At 36.0% G+C, this 22,570-nt stretch overlaps 1 protein-coding gene across 2 annotated transcripts in view; it reads right to left on the reverse strand.

The window, feature by feature from the left end:
* The window catches only part of nos1apa (nitric oxide synthase 1 (neuronal) adaptor protein a), a 129,535-nt gene that overhangs the window by 63,483 nt on the left and 43,482 nt on the right, over positions 1-22,570 (reverse strand). For both annotated transcript variants that reach the window (XM_067373645.1, XM_067373646.1), the window contains exon 4: positions 20,905-20,963. In XM_067373645.1, coding sequence (XP_067229746.1) covers positions 20,905-20,963 — 59 coding nt within the window. The remainder of the gene's footprint in view (positions 1-20,904; positions 20,964-22,570) is intronic.

The following is a 22,570-nucleotide window of genomic DNA, read 5'->3' on the forward strand; positions in this document are numbered from 1 at the left end:
TGTTGCTAAAAGGCTTTGCAAAGAACAAACACTTCTAAGAACCTTTTTCTGTAGCTTATTGGCTGCCACTTTAATTTCCATGCAATATTTGCATTTTCTCCAGAGCTACACAAATAAAAAGCACTGAAGAACTTGTCACACGCATCATTTCATTTTTACAACAAGCTGTTTGTCTTTTGGCCACACGCGACCTATCACAATTTGTACTGTGACTTTAAACAGCCTAAATTACATGTAATCCAAATTGATTAATTTCTTCAGGGTTTTCTCCAGTTAATACATGAAGGTACACAATTGCTATTACAGTATCTCTAAGCGAAATGTCACCATGTTCGTGCAAATACAAAGTGCATGTTGGGTCTACCGTCAAATTCCTATGATTGCACAGAAAGAGCTCATGAATGTAAAATTGCTAACTTTAGCATGATTGCAGTAGATTAGAATACTAATGGTCCAAAAAGCTGGTTCATTATTCCTTTATCTACTTTATCTACTAGGTAATATGAATATATTGAACATGAATATTCTTGTTAAAAAAGTCCTATCCAATCCACACCACAAATTGTAGCACATCATGTTGTAATAGGCACAATTTAACAGATATACAGTAGTGTTGTCAAAAGTACCGACCGAGATACCAAGCAGTGTTAATTTTGACAGCAAATTTTGATTTAGTTTTAGTCATAGTCTTTTGACTAAAATGCCATTTAGTTTTAGTCATATTTTAGTCATTGGAAATTGTTTTAGTTTTAGTCTAGTTTTAGTCGACTAAATATCATAAGATTTTAGTCGACTAAATCTACAGTAGAATTAGTCGACTAAAATCTAATTTAGTTAAATTGTAAGCATTAAGCATTTCCAATAAAAATGCTTCCACAGATCCAATACACTGATATAGGTACATCTGATATTCCCCAAACTGTTTATGTTCACCCAACTGTACTTTGCTCACCAAAGCGGACGGTTTTTGACCGTTCAAGTGCAAAAACACGTGAAAGAGCAAAATTCAGTACTTTTCAGGGATTGACACACTTATCATTGAGGTAGGCTACTATTATAGATTTCATTTTAAAAAAAAAATTAGATTTGATTTTTAGTTTTTCCTGCTTTCATTGTAATTTTAGTTAAAAGTTTTAGTAATTTTTTGTTTATGTCTTTTAGATTTTGCTTTTAAATGTCTATAACTTTTTATTTTTTGTTTATTTTAATACCTCAGGTTAAGCTAAAGCTTAGAAACTATTAAGTTTACATTTTTATAAGTTTACATTTTTATATATTTATCTTTTATTTCAGTTAATGTTTATTTAAAGTAATGAAGATTTCTTTGGTTTTAGGTTTAGTTAACTATAATAACTACTTTAATAACTATAATACTTGTAAAATATATTGAATAATGTGTCAAATAATGTTCTTAGTCTTTCCTTCCTGTGACAGAAGATACAGTAGTTTACTATGAATTAAACAGAAAATAAATTAAATACAGTTTATTGTTTAAACAAAATAACAATAATGACCAGGAAAAAAATAATAATTATAAACCATCCCGAAATACACCGTGACTCTTATTCTGAAATGTCTGCAGTCTGCACTGTAGCAGGCTGCTCATGAGGGAGATAAATATGCATTCTTTCAACCGTCTAAAACATGCTACCATATAAACATCGTGTAGTAAACATTGTCATAATTCATCAACATTAGCTTATAAGCAATCGGATGGCATAAATGTGCGCTATTCATTAATTGCGCAGCAGTCAGATGTGCTGCTGCACGAGCCTGTAGAGCGCGCAACAGCGCCGCGTTTCCCGCGGTTAGATCAGCACATTACAGTTCAAATGTGCGCATCTTCCACACAGGAAAGCAGTCCTGACTGGATATCTTCCCAAATCGTCCCTCTCTTTCATTTTCGTCTCGTTTTTATTCGTTGACGAAAATTAGAGTAGATTTTAGTCATAGTTTTAGTCATTCAAAAAGCATTTTTATTTAGTCATCGTCTCGTTTTCGTCCGTGAAAAAATGTCGTTGACGAAAATTATGACGAAAATTATTCGTCAACGAAATTAACACTGATACCAAGATGGACTCGGTACTGAAATTTTAAAGATGTGACACTTTGGGCCCTATAATACACCCGGCGCAATGCGACGCAAGGCGCAGCGCAAGTGTGTTTGCTAGTTTGCGTCCAGCGCCGCTCGCGTTTTCCCGTTCAGCGCCACGTCCTTAAATTAGTAAATGCGTTTGCGCCAGTTAGTGCGCCCATGGGCGTGCTAGTCTAAAAAAGAGGTGTGTTCAGGCGCATTGCTATTTTAAGGAGCTGAAAATAGACTGTGCCATAGACCAACTCAAACCTGGTCTAAAGTCTAAAGTTAATGGCGCAATATTTTTTTGTTAGAGCGCGTTGGTAGAAACTGCACCTCTGGGCGCGTCCACAGTGCGCGTTGACTTTGCTTATTACACACAGGGATACGCATCACACAAACATGCCAAATATTAAAAACAAAAGGATTACAGTGTAAAAGAATATTATTGTGTAGGCTACATAAATATAAAAATGTAATGATGAATAGTCATTGTGTGTATTAGAATTAGGATACCTATTTTCAATTCAGCCTATTACTACTTATAATGATGAACGAAATTGGCTAATTAATTGAACAATCGTGCCAATACACACACATATATATTATCTGACTCATCGCGCGGAGCTATTTGAAAGCCTGCATTTGCAAGCCCGCTTTAACTTTGCGCACGAGCAGATCGGTTTCTTCGCTTGAAAAGCGTTCAGCTTTTCCGCCAACAAATTCCGCCATGTAAATAGCAATCCGCCATGGCGCGAGCACATCTCGCTCTTAAAGGGAATGGGAGATGACACTCTGATTGGTTTACTGAACGTTACGACCATTACTCATTAAGAGAATAGGGACAACCCATTTAAAAAATGCACCTCGGCGCACGGACCGTTTTTCCGCCGTTAAAATAGCGAAAGTGGATTTGGACACGCCCTGAGTGCACCTGCACCGTGCGCTTTATACTTTAGGGCCCTTTGAGTGTATTCGTAAACACCTCTGACTGGTCTTTGTGTTCACGTGCTCATCAGATACTTCTGTGATTGGCTACAACGATCAACGCAAGGTAGTGTTTGAAAGCACACAGAAGTGTTTGAATTTGAAAGCGTTTTGAAAATGTGAGCATTTGAAAGCAGGTGACTATCAGCGGACTGCTTCACTGATAGATGCCTGCTCGGTGAAGACATTGATGTCTATTTCAAACATGTTTTTTAAGCATTGATCATTGTAGCCAATCACAGACATATCTGATGAGCTCGTGAACATAACTGTCAATCAGAGGTGTTTACGAATGCACTCAACAGTGCTGAAAGCATCACATTTTTAAAGTTTCAGTACCAACCTGGTATCGCGGTCTGTACTTTTGACAACACTAATATACAGTGATATTCATTTGAGGGTTAAAATCCTGGGGTCAGTAAGATTTTTTTATTAAGAAATTAATACTTTTATGCAGCAAGGATGCATTAAATTGATGTGACTGTAAACAAAAGTGACAGTAAAGACTTTGAAATTTTTCAAATAAATGCTGTTATTTTGAACTCTTTATCAAAGAATGAAAATGTATCATGGTTTAAGCTGTACAACTGTTCTCAACATTGATGATGATAATTAGAAATGTTTCTTGAGCAGCATATTGATTTCTGAAGGATTGTGTGACACTGAAGACTGGAGTAATGATGCTTTGCCATTTAAAAATTTAGAAAATAGAAAACAACTATTTAAAATCAACAATATTTAACAGTAAAACTACTGTACATCATTTTTTACAGTATTTTTGACCAAATAAATGCAGCCTAGATGAGAGAGACTCCTTTAAAACATTTAAAAGATCTTACTGACCCCAACATTTTGAACGGGAGTGTATTTAGAATAATAATTGTATTATTCTTTAATTCCAAACTCAAACCCGATGGCACCCTCAAATAACAAAAACCTGAGCCAAATCTGGAACTGTGGTATCCCGCCATGCTTGGATCATGTAGCAGACCTCTGTTATACATGAAAGAGATGAATGAGTAAATAAAATGGTAGTGACAGGAAATAAATGGCAAGAAATGTAGAAATGGAAGAAGCTGAAAGCAAGTTCTAGGCTTATGTTAAATATCAGCATACTGCTGGCTTTTGAAATACACACCATCTATCCTGAATTCCCATCAACTTATGAATTAACAAACAATTTTTTTAAAATAAAATTCTTCTTTAAACAATAGCTCACAAATTTACTACCAGTTAACAGTATCACATTTTTTTTTAACTGTGCTATTTACAAGTGCTATAAAACAGATGAGAGAATTTAAGCCTAGTTTGTCTTTCAGACTTGGCTGTTTTACAGACACATGAGAGAAAGTAAAACAACGAAAGGTAGAAAGGCGTTTTTGACAGTGAAGGAGGGAAAGAGGTCTTGTGCTGACACAGTCATTTAGACTTTTCATTATGAAAGCATAACAATGACACAAGCCTTTCCAGCATACAGCTCTAAACACTAGCTGACTTGTTTTTTGCTGGGGTCTTAGCAGTTAGTGCAAGTTCCGACACATTCCCATGTGGGCGACGAGAGGTCAGGTCCGACTTGCGTCATTTCCTGATCCTGCTCCCCTCTATTCTAGTCAACATTTCCTGTTTTCTCTCTGCTATCCATATAACTAAAACATGGGGAAAAGAAAAGGCCCTTTTAATGCATGATTTTTCCTATTCAAACAATTGCAATCATTAATGCAGCTTTAATTATGATCATTGAAAGATAATACATAAAATGCCTGTTGACTGATATTCACTGCAATAGCCCTTCTGCATCCAACAAAACTGAAGTGCCATTGGCACACATACATCCGCACACACACACACGTGAAGCTGGGAGATAATAGGGTGAGCAGATGGCCACGATAAAACATCAGGACAGGTCAGAGACGTGCATTGCATGTGCCCCAACAGTGGGTGCCCTAAGTTTGAATCCGTTGTGAACAAAAACATTCACTTTAGTCACACCAGACCAGTTAATAACTGTGTTTGTTAATAAAGGCCTTCTGAATCAAAGAGATGCATTTGTGTAAAAAAAAAAACAAACTAAAAGTTAAGTTATGAAGTAAAATATCTAGCCTCCACACAAGCCACCTTCCAGATTCAACGTACGCAGAAAGTGTAAAACTCTTGAAGTTCACAAAGCTTACACTATGTCCTACGCCTTTTCCCTATTCAACTTACGGAAAAAGTGTAACTGATGTGACGACAGTTTACACTTTCTTTGTAACTTCAATACGGAAGGCGGTCTGGTGGAAGCTACATATTTTACTTCATAACTTGTTTAAATATGGATATTTTTTTTCCCACAAATGCATCGCTTCAATTCAGAAGGCATTTATTAACCCCCCGGAGCCATGTGGAGCACATATTTATGATGGTTGAATTTGGATGGAAGCATTTTCTTTAGCGCATACTCATTGATTCCTATCACTGTCATTATAAAGCTCGGATGCGTCAGGATATTTATTAATATTTCTGTGATTATGTTCATCAGAAAGAAGAAAGTCATATACACCTAGGATGACTTGAAGGTGAGTAAAGCTTGGGGTAATTTTCATTTCAAAGTGAACTAATCCTTTAAGCTTGTCTTTTGACAAAAATATTTAGTCAATATTTAGAAATATTTAGTCAATATTTCACCACAACATATTTATTCTAGCCCCTTTTTTGACGAAAACTGCAAAATGCAATAGACAAAAATCCGCCAATATTTTTTTTTTTAAATGAAATAAACAATAGCTAGCAATAATCTGCAAACTGACAAAAGTGGGTAAAACTATAAAGAACAAAATTTCTTAGATTTTTTTTTAATAGACTGCCATGTTCCTTTTTATCTCATATTTTAATCAACAGTATTTTTGACTTATAATACTTTAATTATGGAGTTTCATTCAGTATCATCTTTGCGTAAATACAATTTAAATAATAAAAAGAAATAAAAGAGGCAATTTATTCCTTTGATTGACCAAACCGGTGTAACTTCAATTATGAAAATAATAGCTACATCAATCAACCAAACTAAAACACAGACCAATTATTATAACAAATAGCAACCGGACTGTACCTCTGTTGGGGAGCGAGGCACAGCATGTAAATAACTGGACTGTCCCGATTTTAATCAAAAAGCCTGTTCAATGTAGAGTACAAACACATATCACCTTTAAATGTCCATTATTTAAGAGGAATAGATGAATTTGTATAGTGATCACTTTTGTATTTCCTTTAGCAGCTTTGACGGACTCTGAATGGATGTGTCTGGTGCACAGTTGACAGGGCAGTAAACAGAGAAAGGCGAGAAGAGTCTCAATCTCAGTGTCATAAGCTGCCAAGCGGGTCAATAATTAAGAGCCATCCATCTATTCCTCTGAGCTCCCACTGACACGTCTAATGAGACCTTTTTCTAGTCTCTCTGCTCTTGGAAATCTGCAAGCACACACAACTGTCTCCTTCCTAAGACAAATGTTGTCAACCACTTCAAGCGAAACAACAGTAAAAACAGAGATATGCAGATGAAAGTAAAAGGAGGGACTCCAATGGTTGGGTCAAGCTAGAGTTTGGATCATATAAATAAATAAATACATTTTGGCTTTATGTAAAAAGTTCATACTTACTAAGTACATACATACTAAATGCAACTAAAATTACTACGCAAACAAAATGACAACCTCAAGCCTCAGATACATTGAGCTTGAGGTGCTTTTCCAAAGTTCAACTTACACTTACTGAATTCACCAAAATGAAGACGATACAGGCAACCGCATACACTGTGTGAGCAGCTCAGTTAAACTAATTCAAGGTTGGCTAAGGATCAAACTCTGTTGAATGTTGGGAAGTTTTATGTGCATCCCTCCAGGTTAGCTTAAAACAGCCTAGTCTCACATACGTATGTTCTGGAGGTGTACGCTGGGTTCTCAGGGATGCCCTCCACTAAAAAGTTACAGCTTACAACTTTCCAAAAGTCCAAATCGAGTTTAACACTAAAGAGAGGAAAATAGACAACCCTCTGTCTATGCAATAAGCCTTGCTGAGGGCATATCTGCCTCGGCTTCTGCTTTATCAACAGCCATTCAGAGCATTCCGACAGTAATCACACACAAACAGATGACGTGCGCGGCACACTTAATCAGCCACACACCTCACACCCCGCATGGCCTCCGGTGGCTCATTTAGAAGACCAATGTGGTGGACCTTTTATGTATTCATGGAATATCGGATGGAACGCTACAAGCTAAATGTGCTTTGCGATGAGGTTTACGCAAATGGAAGCATGGGTACAGAGCTGAGGAAATTACGTATCCGTCTGGCACATAAATTGATAGTATTCATCTGTGACTTTCCACAAGGAACGCATACAAAAACATCAGCAATTCAGGCCTTTTCTTACATGATTAGCTGGCAGGACATGCCAAAATAGAGCAATATGAAAAGGATCGTATACTTTTTTAAATTAAACTACATTTTTATTAGCAATAACATTCCTCAATATGTTGCAGTGCTAAAGCCAAGTCACTTGCATCAATGGTAAGAGAAGCATGCATTGCGTGGCAAAAACTATGCCATGTAGTATCAATTGTAATCAGCCAGTGTGTCAGCAGTTTTCCTGTTGGCCTTCCCTTGACCACTCTGCTGATGAAAATGTCTTCTGAATAAGTTCAGAGGTTTGAAGAGCACCAAGGTCATCCCGCAAGAGACATCTGCAATTCAAACCGAATAATGGCATTTACTATGTTTTTGTGAGAAAAAAAATACTAGCCACACAATTATCCTTGCAGTATTTTTGCCGATATTCACAGTCTTACACTCAATCAGTCAACATAACAGGTTTACTGATAAATGCCGCCATCTAGTAAGGAAAAAAACATTCTTCAAAGTAGAGCTGCATAATTCTGGATAAATTGAGAATCTTTTGTGATCTCTTTTTTTGCTTCACGATTTTCCCACAAGAACAGTCAACTAAAAAAAAAATCTAATTTACTAGTGGTTCTGACAAAATGTTAATTGCTGCAGTCTATTTAAAATGTTTAATCAATCTGAATTAATTATTTAAGAGGTTTGAATGAATGATTCAATGACTCACTCAAACACTTCACTTGTTTCATTACTGATAACAACTAAAAACGGTGTATTATGCATGCCAGGCCAGTAGGGGTGTGACAAGACAGGTATCTCACGAGATGAGATGAGACAAGATTTTTACACACTATTTTTAAGAAATCCTCAATGGCGAAATACATGACTAGAAAAAATATTCTGCAGGTGTATTTGCATTGTTTTAACTAATCATCTTGTAATGAATGTTATTTCAGTTCTACTTTCTGAGTATGAATTATCATATGCAGTAAAAGACAACAATACTCAAGCACTGTAAAAGGTTTTGCTACTAACTCAACTGACTGACTTCTCTTCTGTATGTCAGTCTCTTCAGACCTTACTATACATGATTTATGAGCTTCTACAACTTTAGACCTCCTGACTGAACTCCTTTCCACAAACTGAACATAGAAATAAAAACAGTATAAATAAAAATGGTAACACTTTACAATAAGGTCTCATTTATTAACATTAATGTATTAACCAACATCAACTAACAATAAGCAATATATTTGCTACAGTATTTATTAACCTTTGTTTATGTTAGTTAATAAAAATAGTCATTCATTGTTAGTTCATGATAGTGCACAGTGCATGAAGTAATGTTAAAAGTGCCCTAGATTCAAAAGTTGAATTTACCTCGGCATAGTTAAATAACAAGAGTTCAGTACATGGAAATGACACACAGTGAGTCTCAAACACCATTGTTTCCTCCTTCTTATATAAATCTCATTTGTTTAAAAGACCTCTGAAGAACAGGCAAATCTCAACATAACACCAACTGTTACGTAACAGTCGGGGTGTATGCCCCCAATATTTGCATATGCCAGCCCATGTTCCCAACATTATGAAAGGCATTAGACAAGGGCAGGCATTAACGTCTGGATCTGTACAGAGCTGAATCAACAGACTAGGTAAGCAAGCAAGAACAATAGCAAAAAAGGCAGATGGAGCAATTATAACTGACATGATCCATGATAACATGATATTTTTAGTGATATTTGTAAACTGTCTTTCTAAATGTTTCGTTAACATGTTGTTAATGTACTGTTAAATGTGGTTAAAGTTACCATTGTTTCTTACTGTATTCACGGAGACAAGAGCCGTCGCCATTTTCATTTTTAAACACTTGCAGTCTGTATAATGCATAAACAACTTCATTCTTTATAAATCTCTCCAACAGTGTAGCATTAGCCGTTAGCCACAGAGCACAGCCTGAAACTCATTCAGAATCAATGTTAACATCAAAATAAACACTGTACTTATGTGATTAGACATGCTACATGACGAACACTTTGTATAGATCCATTTTGAGGGTTATATCAGCTGTTTGAACTTTGTTTTATGTTGTTTAAGGCAAGCGCGAGCTCTGGGGGCGTGGAGCACCAGATTTAAAGGGCCACACACCCTGAATCGGCTCATTTCTAATTATGCCCCAAAATAGGTAGTTAAAAAATGAATAAAACAAAAATCTATGGGGTATTTTGAGCTGAAACTTCAGAGACACATTCAGGGGACACCTTAGACTTATATTACATTTTTTTTTTTAAAAGTTCTAGGGCACCTTTAACAAATGGAACCTTACTGTTTGTGCTTGATAAGATTAAGAGAAAACTGTTATTAATTTTTATGGTGACATTTTACAACAAGTGCAACCATAATCGCACTCTCTCAATATTCAAAGTGTAAATAAGACCAAATGTTTCTTTGATACAGAGCTAAGAGATGGTTACAACTACATTGCCCAGCCTAAAATAGCTTTCATATTGAGAGATATTTGCATGCATCAGGGAGCCGCTTTCAAAATGCGGGGTATTGAAATCACGTTTGAATGCGACCTGGCGTTTACTTCCACTTTGGCGATGGCGCGTAACTCTATAAATATGGAGCGGCGGCGACCGTTATCCAACTGAATTAAATGTTTTTTTTATTTAAATACAAAGCAAAATGACAATGTAATGTAAACGTAGCGGTGGCATATTCTTTCCTAATCATCCTAACCACTATGTCATTGGCAACATCACAAGACTACTTTTCGCCTCAATGAGAAATCTCGTCACATATTAGTCTCGCGAGATCTCGTGACATGAGATCTCGTCACATTTTACAGGCCAGTGGTCAAAACACTACAGTGTAAAGAAACACTACAACACTACAAACTGAACATGTAATACACATGCGCATGACGTCACCATTTTCACAAATTCATTTTTTTTTTCTTCATAATAATGTTATTGTTTCACTTTGAAACCTGTTTTCAAAAGTTTTTTGCATTTTCAGGCTCCCAAAATGCAGTTTTGTAAACAAACGTCCAAAACGCATAAAGTTTTTCCATTTTTACTTGAAAACAGTGTCATATTAATGCCACCTTAAACTCTTGAAAAACAGATGCTTAAAAATAAAGTTGTAAAAAACAATAATATCATAAAACTCTATTAAAAATTTCAACTAATTAAGTTTTATGTAGTACTTTGTGTGTAACATTGAATATTCATTGGACATCTGTGTTTAAAAAAAATAAAAATAAATAAATAAAAACTACTAAAGAAGGGGGAAAAAGGGCAGTTTTGAGGTGAACCCCCCACCCCCTCCCCCAAAGCTAAGTGACCTCATTTGTTATTTGTGTCTTTTATTGAACTACTAAAACAGCAATTAACTGAAACCTTTGATAAACCTGAATGCACATCATTGCAGCAATGAAATATTAATCATTCCTACATATGAAATAATAATTAAAAAGTACCAGTATAAGAAAAACAATTACTAAAAGTTACTTGGGGGGGATGTCTTTAACTTTTCTAGTTAGAGAAAGTTTGAGAAGAGGCAGGAATCACTGAAGGAAATGATTAAATGATCACCTTGTAGATGGAAACAAGTCAGAACTTTAATAACACACAGACAACTAGACCCTTGTGTCAGTATGGAAAGATTTCCCAGAAGGGCTTACAATCTTTCTTGCACACTTAACTGATAAAGGGTAGAACGGTTTAGAAAAAATCTGAGGAAAGTGAACTAAATAAAAGAAAGCTTTTGGGAAATGTACATTGCTGACTCTTCAACAGCTCATGCTGGGTTATGCATCTCTGTACAGAACTTAAACAGAAAGCTACTCACAGTTCCTGCCAGATTGCAGACACATTGTACTTTATGTACACTTGCTGTGAGTACTCATTTACATATGTACATATTATACTACCAAAACAGGAAAATGGATGTCAGTCTTGACAGACCTGTTAAAATGACAACACAACAGTGTTACACTTCACCATAGTTAGAGGGGACACTACACATGGAACTGACTGGCTTATTGTTCATATAACAAACCAAAGTTCAATGAATAGGCAAATTAATAAGAAGAATCAAAATAAACTATTTCTCTGCCAAGTAATTTAGTTCATTAGCTTAAATAACTGTGCACAGTTGCCAAGTAATATGGCAACTTTGTTCGCACATTATACAGATTTCGATTAAAGATTGAAGCTTCATCGATTTACATTTTTTTTGTACTAAATTGTAAAGTTTTGTGAAATGCTGGGTTAAAAACAACCCAAGTTGGGTTGAAAATGGACAAACCCAGTGGTTGGGTTAAATGTTTGCCCAACCTGCTGGGTATTTTTATTTAAACCAACTATTATTTAAAAACTGCTATATGGCTAGCTTAAAATTAACCTAAAATTAAAAACCAGATGCAATTAGAGACAACAATAATAGACAAAAGGTGAATGTTTTTTAATAAGCTTTAATAATAATATTTTATTAATATAAATTTAATAGTTTAATAGTTTATTAATATACATTTATTAATACGCAATTTAATAAATGTTTATTGTTTAATAATTATTTATTGAACATTAATAAATGTTAATTTCCAACATACTTTGAGTTAATTTTAATTAAGCAATACAGTCATTTTTAAACAATAGTTGAGTTAAATAAAACTACCCAGCAGGTTTGGCAAATATTTAACCCTACCGCTGGGTTAAAACAACCCGATTGCTGGGTTTGTCCATTTTCAACCCAACTTAGGTTGTTTTTAACCCAGCATTTTTTAGAGTGTTCAAAAATCATTCTAATGATCTGCTTATTTAGTGCTCAAGAAACATCTCAGTTGTGCTGCTTAATATTTTTACGATACATTTTTCTCAGGATTCTTTGAAAGTTCAAAAGAACAGCATTTAATTGATATAGAAAGTATTTGTAGCATAAATGTATTTACTGTCACTTTTGATCAAATGAAAGTGTCCTTAACTTTTTGAATGGTAGTTACCAGTAATAAACAAGTGGAAAACACTTACATAACATCAAATTAAAAATGCAAAAGCTGCTACTTCAGCAAAGTAGAAAAAGCAAATAAAGGAGAAAAACAATAGAAATTGTATCTCTTTGAACTAAAGTTACAGTTGCAGCTTACTTTTGCATTGCACTGATTAACTAGATGATCAAAAGTTTCATTAGTTGTATGTGTAGAAAACAATTTGGATAATATAACTGTTATCAGGGTGTGTTCTGAAAAACATTTACGAGCAAAGCCATGTGTCTGTGTTACTAAAAATGAAATAACATGAATTTCACTAGCACACACAAAAGAGTGTGACGTGAAACATTGCCTAATTACTGCATTTACAATTAAAATAAACTGCCACTAACCATAACCTGCTCTTCACACCCTTTCCCTAGTGACTCACACAAATACAAACCACTGGGAAAATGTTTTTTATGATACAGTCAGATTTGTTTACACAGTAATCAGATCACAAGAACTAAGTACAGCTGTAAATTGGGTCCATACGGATCCAATAATTAAAAACCACATATTAATAAACACACATATCAAATATCACACAATTTGCAGCGTTAATGCAAAGCCGTCCTGATGAATGTCAGACTTGACCGCCTGCCGACCTGTCAATCAGCCACTGTCCTAAGGGCCCTCCCTTCGAAACCTGATGTCCAGCTGTCATCAGATCACCCATAACGGATGTTAATAACTGGTGAACTTAGAACTGAACAAAAACTTTGAAAGATTGTTTAATCAGGTTAATGTGTGGGGGACATTAAATTAAGCAAACAATTAAGTGAAACTTCATCATCACAGTAACACTCAAAGGAATAAAAAGGAATAGTCTCTGCTTTGTAACAGTCAATCAGCAGAGGTATTGCTTATATAAGATTTTCTCCAACACCCACCCAATTACGGTCCACAGCATGAGAATGAGAAGCTAATAAAATAGGTATTATGAAGGCATGAGATGGCATTTAGAATGAGCTTTTTTGAATTTTCATGGTCTGTTTTAGCCGACACTACAGTGAGAGAATCTGAGGAATAAAATACTTTGGTGGTCTACATTCTGAAATGGCTCCCTTAACGCAGGAGCCCAATGCAGGCTTCAATGGGGTGTGAATACAGAGTGGCCGAGTGTGCATTTTAGGACCCTGAGGGTTGTTCCATAAGGCCGTTTCACGAAGTAAGTGTTAAGGCCCCGATATACTCACGGCGAAGTTCTTTTTTGTTTTTCGTTTAGGGGTAAAACAGAGCAGCAATATACTGTTATCAAACATCTGATGTGTTATCAAACATCTGACGCCGCCCACACTGCTGAGAGCGGCTTTCCGCTGAATAACAAAAACGCAATAAAATTGAGAAAACAGCAAGCATTTTAATAAAGCATAAGAAAAGCATCTGATCATAGCAACGTGGACATGTTTGTTTGCAAAAGCTCTGCAATTCGGCACTCTAGTAAAGTCAAGTCATGTTTTTTATATAGCACTTTATACAATAGATTGCTTAAAATCAAGCAGCTTTACCATACTAAACAAAAAACAGTGTCAGTGTCTTGTTTCACTTAATTTTCTACTATAAAGCAGTTGACCAATGCGTTCATGTTTTCAATCCTGGACATCTGAACTCCACGGACTGAACAGGAGAAATTAAGCGGAAAAGATTTCCATGTGAAAGAAGGCGGAGCCTCCACACACACCTACCTATTACATAATCACCAAGGACCAATGGTAGTACAAAGGTGTTTAACAGCTGAAGCAAACTTTTCTGGAAAGTTTGCTTTGGCAAGCTGTTTCGAACTCCCAAAACAAATTCCAAATTAAGTTAGTTTTGGCCTGATTTTGTTCAAAATGACATCACATTCATTCTTCGAAATTGCTTGAAGCATATTACCTTTAAGCAAATTGGATTATTCCCAAATTCTACAACACAAATCAGAGAAAAATAGTTTTTAACACTCACAACTAGGTGGTTTGAATCACAAGGATATGTACTTGCATACAGTCAACACTCATCAATAACTTTCAAAAATACAATAATAATTATATAGAATTTTAAAAAATAGAATGAACACTTTTATTCAGCAAGGATACATTACATTTAAAAGTGATAGTAAATACATTTATAATAATACAAAACAATTTCAAATAAATGCTGTTTTTGAACTTTCTATTCCTTAAAGAATCCTTAAAGCTGCAGTCCGTAATTTTTTTTTGGTTAATTATTGAAAATTCTTATATTGGTCATACTTTCAAGACTGTGGTTCTGAAGTACAGTATCTACACCGGTGCGGTGACTGACAGCAAACATTAGATTCATCCGCGCTGACGAGCTGTCCCGAGGCACAACGCACGTACAGATAATAATTCCACATGACTGCAATTGCTGGTTTCAAACAGAGATGGCGACAAAGAGGAAAAATCGCGGACTGCAGCTTTAACTAAAATAAATAAATAAAAATAAATAAATAAATCAGTGTTCACAACAATCTTGAGCAAAACAACTGTTTTTAACATTGATAATAATACGTTTCCAAATCAGCATATTAGAATGATTTCTAAAGGATCATGTGACACAATATTATATTATATTATATTATATTAAAATGAGCATTTTATCCAAATATACAGTAAAACATTTTAACTAGACAGGTAATACAGAAGCAAACAATGGTTTGATGTTAAAGGCACACTATGTAGTTTTCAACTCTAGAGGTCGCTTATTCAAAACAAAGGTGTAGCTTGATGATGTCTTGATTTTGCAGAATCATGGGAGGTGTTGTATTCACGTCTACAGCCGGTGGAAAAGAATCCGACAAGACTCGGGCAGAAATCATATTCATGGATGAGCTAATGTATTAAAGATTTATTAACATTACTGAATGAAGCAGGGTGTGGCTAAAAAAATCATTGGAGCGGAATGAGGCCACTGGAGCGATTACTAATGAGAGACATGCACAACACACGACACGGCTCAAGAGCAGTGGCTCTTTTATTATGCCGCAGTCGACCACTTCTGCTTCTTCCGGTCATGAGTATGTGGGGTAACGCAGCGCTTTTTTATCATATTAGATACATTTGTGTGTTGAAAGTTGTTATAATGCTACTCTGTGCACTCGCTCGACGGCTGCTATGAGACACTTGTTGCACACTGCAATAAGCTAGATCGATATTAGGCATGGTAAAACATGCTGTAAACACATTCTTTACTAGCTGTAAATCAAGAAAACAAGACTTAAACAATAAGAGTTACTGTGTTGAGCTATATAACAATGATTCTTTTTCTGTCGATGAATGTATCCAAACAGTTGCTCACTTGTCTAATAAAACATAAAATATTAAAGCGTCTTTGGTGTTTCCAAGGTTTCTACAAAATAAAATCGAGGTTAATGTGGGTATGATGTTATTGATAGGCGACGCACGGACATGGTCCATGTCCTTGTTAAAATTGTTTATTTCTCTGGATTTAAACATTCTTGGAAATATTTGGGATAAAGCAAGTCCACAAGTCAATTCAATTCAATTCAATTCAATTCAATTCACATTTATTTGTATAGCGCTTTTCACAATACATATCGTTTCAAAGCAGCTTTACAGAGAATGCATGTCAAAATTACAATATTAGAAGAATGCAGTTAGCAAATAATGTAATAATTTGTGCAATTAATTTACAAACACTGTTAGCATTTAATTTTAAGGAAGAAGCAATGAGCTCCTGGAAAAATGAAATACATCAACAATAATTAGGATATATAGAAAGTCAACAAAATATATAACATTGTTCTAGTGATTTTTGGACATTTTAATCCAAAAATTGTATATATTGTGCATTTAAATTGTACATAGAGCAAAATATGAAATTTCCTTCTGACAACAAACATTCCCAAGAAATGCATTTAGGACTCAAACCTTGACATCATATAACAGTCCTGTCATTCTACAGTAAGGTAAACTGAAAGTTACATTTTAATTCAGCTCTTCAATGCACCAGGAAATATTAAAACTTGCCACTGGCAGTCAGCTATCATTGAAGCTTTGCAGGTTTGCTATACAAACAGTGAATGTAGTCCCTGTGTTGTTCTGATCAGATTTACAATTAAGATGGGTGGCTTGATTCACATGCTGGTCTATTCTTTCAGACGGCAATCAGCCACACACACTATATGGATTAGGTGTACAATTCAATGCGGTAGACTCATAAACACATTGATCAGTGCCTGTAGGTACAAAAACCAGCAACTCATTATTTATCATCCTGAGGTTACGTGCTTTTCGCCTAGTACATACTGTAATGTATTCCGCCTCTTACTGGGATTGTGCAAAGTATTTCACTGATGATGCTAGTAAAGGGAAATTGAGGATCTGGATGAATGATCACATCTATACCACCAAACATCACCCAAAATAAAATATTTTTACACAATAAGAGAGAGTAAGGGCGACCTGCAGTACGAGAGAGATGAATTTGGGAGTAATGTCACGTCTGGAAAACTTGCATAAACATGAAGATGCCCAGAGATATCCATCATGATTGAGTTAGTTTTAATCATGGAGTCATGTAATATCGGCTTCTTGCAGTGGATACTCCAGCGCTAATGGGAGTGTATTCATAAAAAAAAAAAAAAAAAAAAAAAAAAAAAAAACCACTAATGGCTTGTGTGCCCTCAACACACAAACAGAAACAAACACACATGTGCTCACACATATACCCTTGAGCAAGGACGACTGAGAAAGCTTTTCATATTCTAATGGGGACACTGCACTCACATGATGCCTGGGAGATGAAGCATTCTGGGGCTTTTGCAGCAGTGCTGATGTATATGTTGGCTACTGCTTTGGACTGATCCCAACCACTGTGATCCAGGAAAGATGAAAATTTGATGAACAAAATTATTGCATGCCTTAATATTCAAGACTGATACTGAATATCTGCTCAGTAGTTAGCACACTTTTCAATACTAAAAGTTTACTTATGGTTTTGTTTCATCACCAAAGTATGTGAATGCAGCAGCAAAAATGCAAATATGATTTTGAAATGGATATAACATCAAAGTCGCACTGTAAGAAGCTGGTATGCATTAATAATAAAGATAAAAAATAAATAAAAATGTGCAACCAAAATTTAGCTCAGTTTGACTTGTATAAGTTTTATCACTGAAAATACTTTTGCTCAATTTAATGTGTCCTGATTGATTGTATTTTCTTTAAAGGGGACCTAAAATGCCCCTTTTACAAGATGTAATATACTGCAAGTCTCTGGTGTCCCCAGAATGTGTTTGTGAAGTTCCAGCTCAAAATACCCCACAGATCAGTTATTAGTGCTTGTCAAATTTTCCCGTGAGCAAAAACATGCTGTTTTGTGTGTCCCTTTAAATGCAAATGAGCTGCTGCTCCTGGCCCATATTTCAGAACTGGGCGGAGCTTTAACAGTTTGCGCTTCGGTTGCTGAACAGCAACAAAGCTGGAGAATCTCACACAGCCAAAGTGACGATCAGTAACAGTGTTCAGCCTTATATTGTTCAAACTGGAGTCGGATATCGATGGAGAGACTCAGGATGAAGCTAAAGTTTAGAATGTAACTGGACGTTTCTGAAGGGTTAGTGGATAAATTTGTGTAGTTGCTGTGGAGTTGATTCAACTCATTGACTAGCATTTCATGTTAATCTTTTGTGCAAATCAAGCATTGAATTGACCCTCGTTTGTGAAGCAATCCAGTGTAAAATGACGGCATGGCAAAAACAACAACAACACTATACTACAACAACTCTTCCTCTTCTCTAAAGCAGCCCAGCATGGCCTCACCCCCTTTGTTGCATGTTCTCGGGGGCAGGGTTTATGTAAATTTCAGGGTTAGTGATGTCACTAACCCAGGAAGAAGCTCATTGTAGTCCCTACCAGCTGCTTGTTGTAGTCTTTAAACAGAATTCTTTAAAAGAAAGTATCTCCCTCTGCATTGAACTTTGAGCGTCGTAACTTTGCAAACATTGTTTATGCTCAAACAGCAACATTATACACTAACTAAAGTTTAAAATGTGAAATCATAATCAACCACCCCCTTTAAAAAAAAAAAAAAAATTAATTAATGACCTAAAACGTTTATACATATGCAAATATATGTATACACACAAACACACAATAAAAAGTATTTAAAGAAATACTAAGAAAATCTGAATATTAAATATGCTTTTTTTGCTGGTGAGTATTTATTTATAAAAAAATTGTCTAAAAAGGTTTTAAATGGAAATATTCACTACCTACATACATACAGTATACAAAGATCTTAAACTACATACCCAACACATGCAAAAAACCTCAAAATTCTTTGTGGCTATTAAAAGCTTCTTTCATTAGTAGCCTATACTTCCATAGCTGCTTGTAAATCATCAATTTCTCATATTGCTTCCAATCCAAAGACAAACTCATGAAAGAACCAGAGCAAAACGATTTCTTTATACTCTGTACATCTAAGCCATTTACAATCAATCACACCAACCCGACCGTATTTCACTGAATGCCCTCGAGACACATGGAACAACTGAATCCTAGATGAAATACTCGTATTCCAGGTGGCTTGCTATTGTGGATACAAGGAAAAGATTGAATCTCGGCTATCAGGTCATGGATTATGACCCAGCAGGGTTTGATGCTGTTTAGAGCTTTATAACATGTTCCCTGTCACTTTTTTACTTTAAGCCTTAGAAGACTGTCCTGCAGTTATCACTGGTAGATGTTTTTGTGACAATGCAGTAGTTCCCTGGCAGCTCTGGATCATCCTGGTGCTTAGTATCAGGGCGTAAGTGCAAGTGAAGATTAATACTGATGACATAGCGCGGTAGTCCTCTCATTTTTCATTAAGTCTGTCAGCGACTGGTAAATTGGGTCCTGCATTCTCCTCGGCAAAGCTTAGAGGAACACAGTCAGTGGCTGTGTGTGAAATGGCTGTAAGGTAACAATGACCTTGTCTGCAGTCCCAACAGCATGACAGTCACCACAAGGGTTCAGACTGCTGCTTTCTTTTGACTAATCCAGAGATTTGAAATCTAACCACAACATCTCATTATCCAGGCTTTGACAGACATAGTCAGCAAACAGTACGCACACTGATCTGCTCTGCAAATTCACTTAGATTCTCCTTGAGTAACTCCAACATATATACTTATAAGGCTGCGTACATTGATTTTTCCAATCTGCAAAACACTGGATGTCCAAATTTGCATAATCAAAATACTAATCTGGTGTTAATTGAGCCTCCCACTGTCTAATTACTTAAATGAAACAGAATGCAATTAAATCTGTCATTCTCATTTATTTAATTGTTCTGGTCAGTAACTAAAGCCTTTCACAATCCTATGAAGCAGAGTTATATACTGTATGCCGCTCTGACTACACGTGTCATTTGGTTCTTTATTTGACTTCTTTTATTATTATCTCAAATGTACATTAACAGTGTGTGACATTTGAGAGCCAGTTACAGCAAGTCTCATCATGTGGAGAAATGCCAATGGTAACTGCAGACTTTAAGAATGATGCATCAGTGCAATGTGACAGGTTTTTGCAAACCAGTTTGAATTAAATGAAGAATTAGACTGAGAGAAAAAAAAACATTAGTAATAGAAAAATCCCATTGGCTACATTCACAAAGCAGCAAAAAAACATTTTCAGTCCTGTTTGGAGTGCTTAAACAATTCAGTCACGTAAGAGAGTGACAAGAACATTTTGTAGCTAAAGTGACTCACTTATATTAACAGTAGTGACAATTAAATTTAGTGAGAGAGTTTGGCTAGCTGTCTATGTCTAGAGTTAAAGCTTTCAACTCTCTCAGGTTATGAAATAAAAGAAAAAAGCGGTGTTATTTGGTTGTAGAGCAAGCTAAATTTCCTGTTAAATGTTGCTTGGGCAGAGGAGGGAAATCAAGCAAAAAAAGCAAATACCCAAATGGATGTGGGTGGGGGGGGTTGGGGTTGGTGATGGTGATAGTCAAAAATGTCCATCTAACATAGATCTGTACTTCAATAAACAATTAAAAAATTAATAATAATAATAATAATTATAATATTAATGCAAAAACAGCCAAACATCTTCACTATCAATATGGGCATTACTCTCAAGTTAGAGAAAAGGAGAGACTTCGGTTGCCCATCCATTTAGACATAATTTGATCATAACAGTCTGTTATATAGACAATCTGAAAGTCACACTTGATAGTAAAATGGTTGTCAATCTTAAACACTGACTTTGCAAACACTGCCATTGTGATCGTGAAGGTGATTTATTTAGGAGCACAGTTTAAGGGTAAACATGACAATCATTTTTTTTCTCCTTTCCCACTGAAAGAGCTCCAATTGAGAGCTGACACAAGGTATTACTCACTTACTCTCTGGACTGACAGCAACATTGGTCAAGTGGTGGATGCTGTTAAAATGAAAGAGATATTTTATGAAGCTCCGCACCTGTATATTGGGTCTTGCATCACCATCATCTTGCTTTCATCCCAGGTCCATTCTTTTTTCTGCAGGAAATCAAAGTGATCATTTCAGTACACCACAAGCCAGGCTTTAATATATGATAATATATCCAAGGCAGAAACTTGCTCTATCAATTTTCTCGTTTAAATTCCAGCTCTAAATTAAACCAAGAGATAAAGCACCTGTGCAAATCAATACTTTATGTTTAAATGAACAGCACAAGGCAATTTAAGATGCAGAAATTGCAGGGACTGACTGTACCCATTAACTCTGAGCTAAGCATCTTGCTAAAGGACAAAACCATCCCGGAAACCAGCTTGAGGCAAAATGTCTTGCCAAAGGGTGAACACAGCAGAGCAGGACAGTTAAGCGTGTTATTCTCATCTCAAAAACTCCAGGATCAAACCCTTAGTCTTTAAGCTTAAAGATGCTTGAAGCTTATATGAGATTGCTACCTTCATATCCATCTAAATTATGACCTGCAGAAAGTTATTGTTACTAAAAAAGGAGGTAGAATCTAAGCAATCCACCCATAGCAACCTGACATTGAGTAAAGTTGCCTCTGGATGTGTTATATAATATGTTCACATTGGAAGTTAACACTTGCATTTTCTACAAACCCGATTCCAAAAAAGTTAGGACACTGTACAAATTGTGAATAAAAAAGGAATGCAATAATTTACAAATCTCATAAACTTATATTTCATTCACAATAGAATATAGATAACATATTAAATGTTGAAAGTGAGACATTTTGAAATGTCATGCCAAATATTGGCTCATTTTGGATTTCACGAGAGCTACTCATTCCAAAAGTTGGGACAGATAGCAATAAGAGGCCGGAAAAGTTAAATGTACATATAAGGAACAGCTGGAGGACCAATCTGCAACTTATTAGGTCAATTGGCAACATGATTGGGTATAAAGAGCCTCTCAGAGTGGCAGTGTCTCTCAGAAGTCAAGATGGGCAGAGGATCACCAATTCCCCCAATGCTGCGGCGAAAAATAGTGGAGCAATATCAGTTTCTCAGAGAAAAATTGCAAAGAGTTTGAAGTGATCATCATCTACAGTGCATAATATCATCCAAAGATTCAGAGAATCTGGAACAATCTGTGCGTAAGGGTCAAGGCCAGAAAACTATACTGGATGCCTGTGATCTTCGGGCCCTTCGATGGCACTGCATCACATACAGGAATGCTACTGTAATAGAGATCACAACATGGGCTCAGGAATACTTCCAGAAAATTGTCGGTGAACACAATCCACCGTGCCATTCGCAGTTGCCAGCTAAAACTCTATAGGTCAAAAAAGAAGCCATATCTAAACATGATCCAGAAGCGCAGGCGTTTTCTCTGGGCCAAGGCTCATTTAAAATGGACTGTGGCAAAGTGGAAAACTGTTCTGTGGTCAAACAAATCAAAAAAGTTATTTTTGGAAAACTGGGACGCCATGTCACCCGGACTAAAGAGGACAAGGACAACCCAAGTTGTTATCAGCGCTCAGTTCAGAAGCCTGCATCTCTGATGGTATGGGGTTGCATGAGTGCGTGTGGCATGGGCAACTTACACATCTGGAAAGGCACCATCAATGCTGAAAGGTATATCCAAGTTCTAGAACAACATATGCTCCCATCCAGACGTCGTCTCTTTC

The sequence above is a fragment of the Chanodichthys erythropterus genome, chromosome 21, assembly GCF_024489055.1.
Source record: "Chanodichthys erythropterus isolate Z2021 chromosome 21, ASM2448905v1, whole genome shotgun sequence".
Taxonomy (NCBI): Eukaryota; Metazoa; Chordata; class Actinopteri; order Cypriniformes; family Xenocyprididae; genus Chanodichthys; species Chanodichthys erythropterus.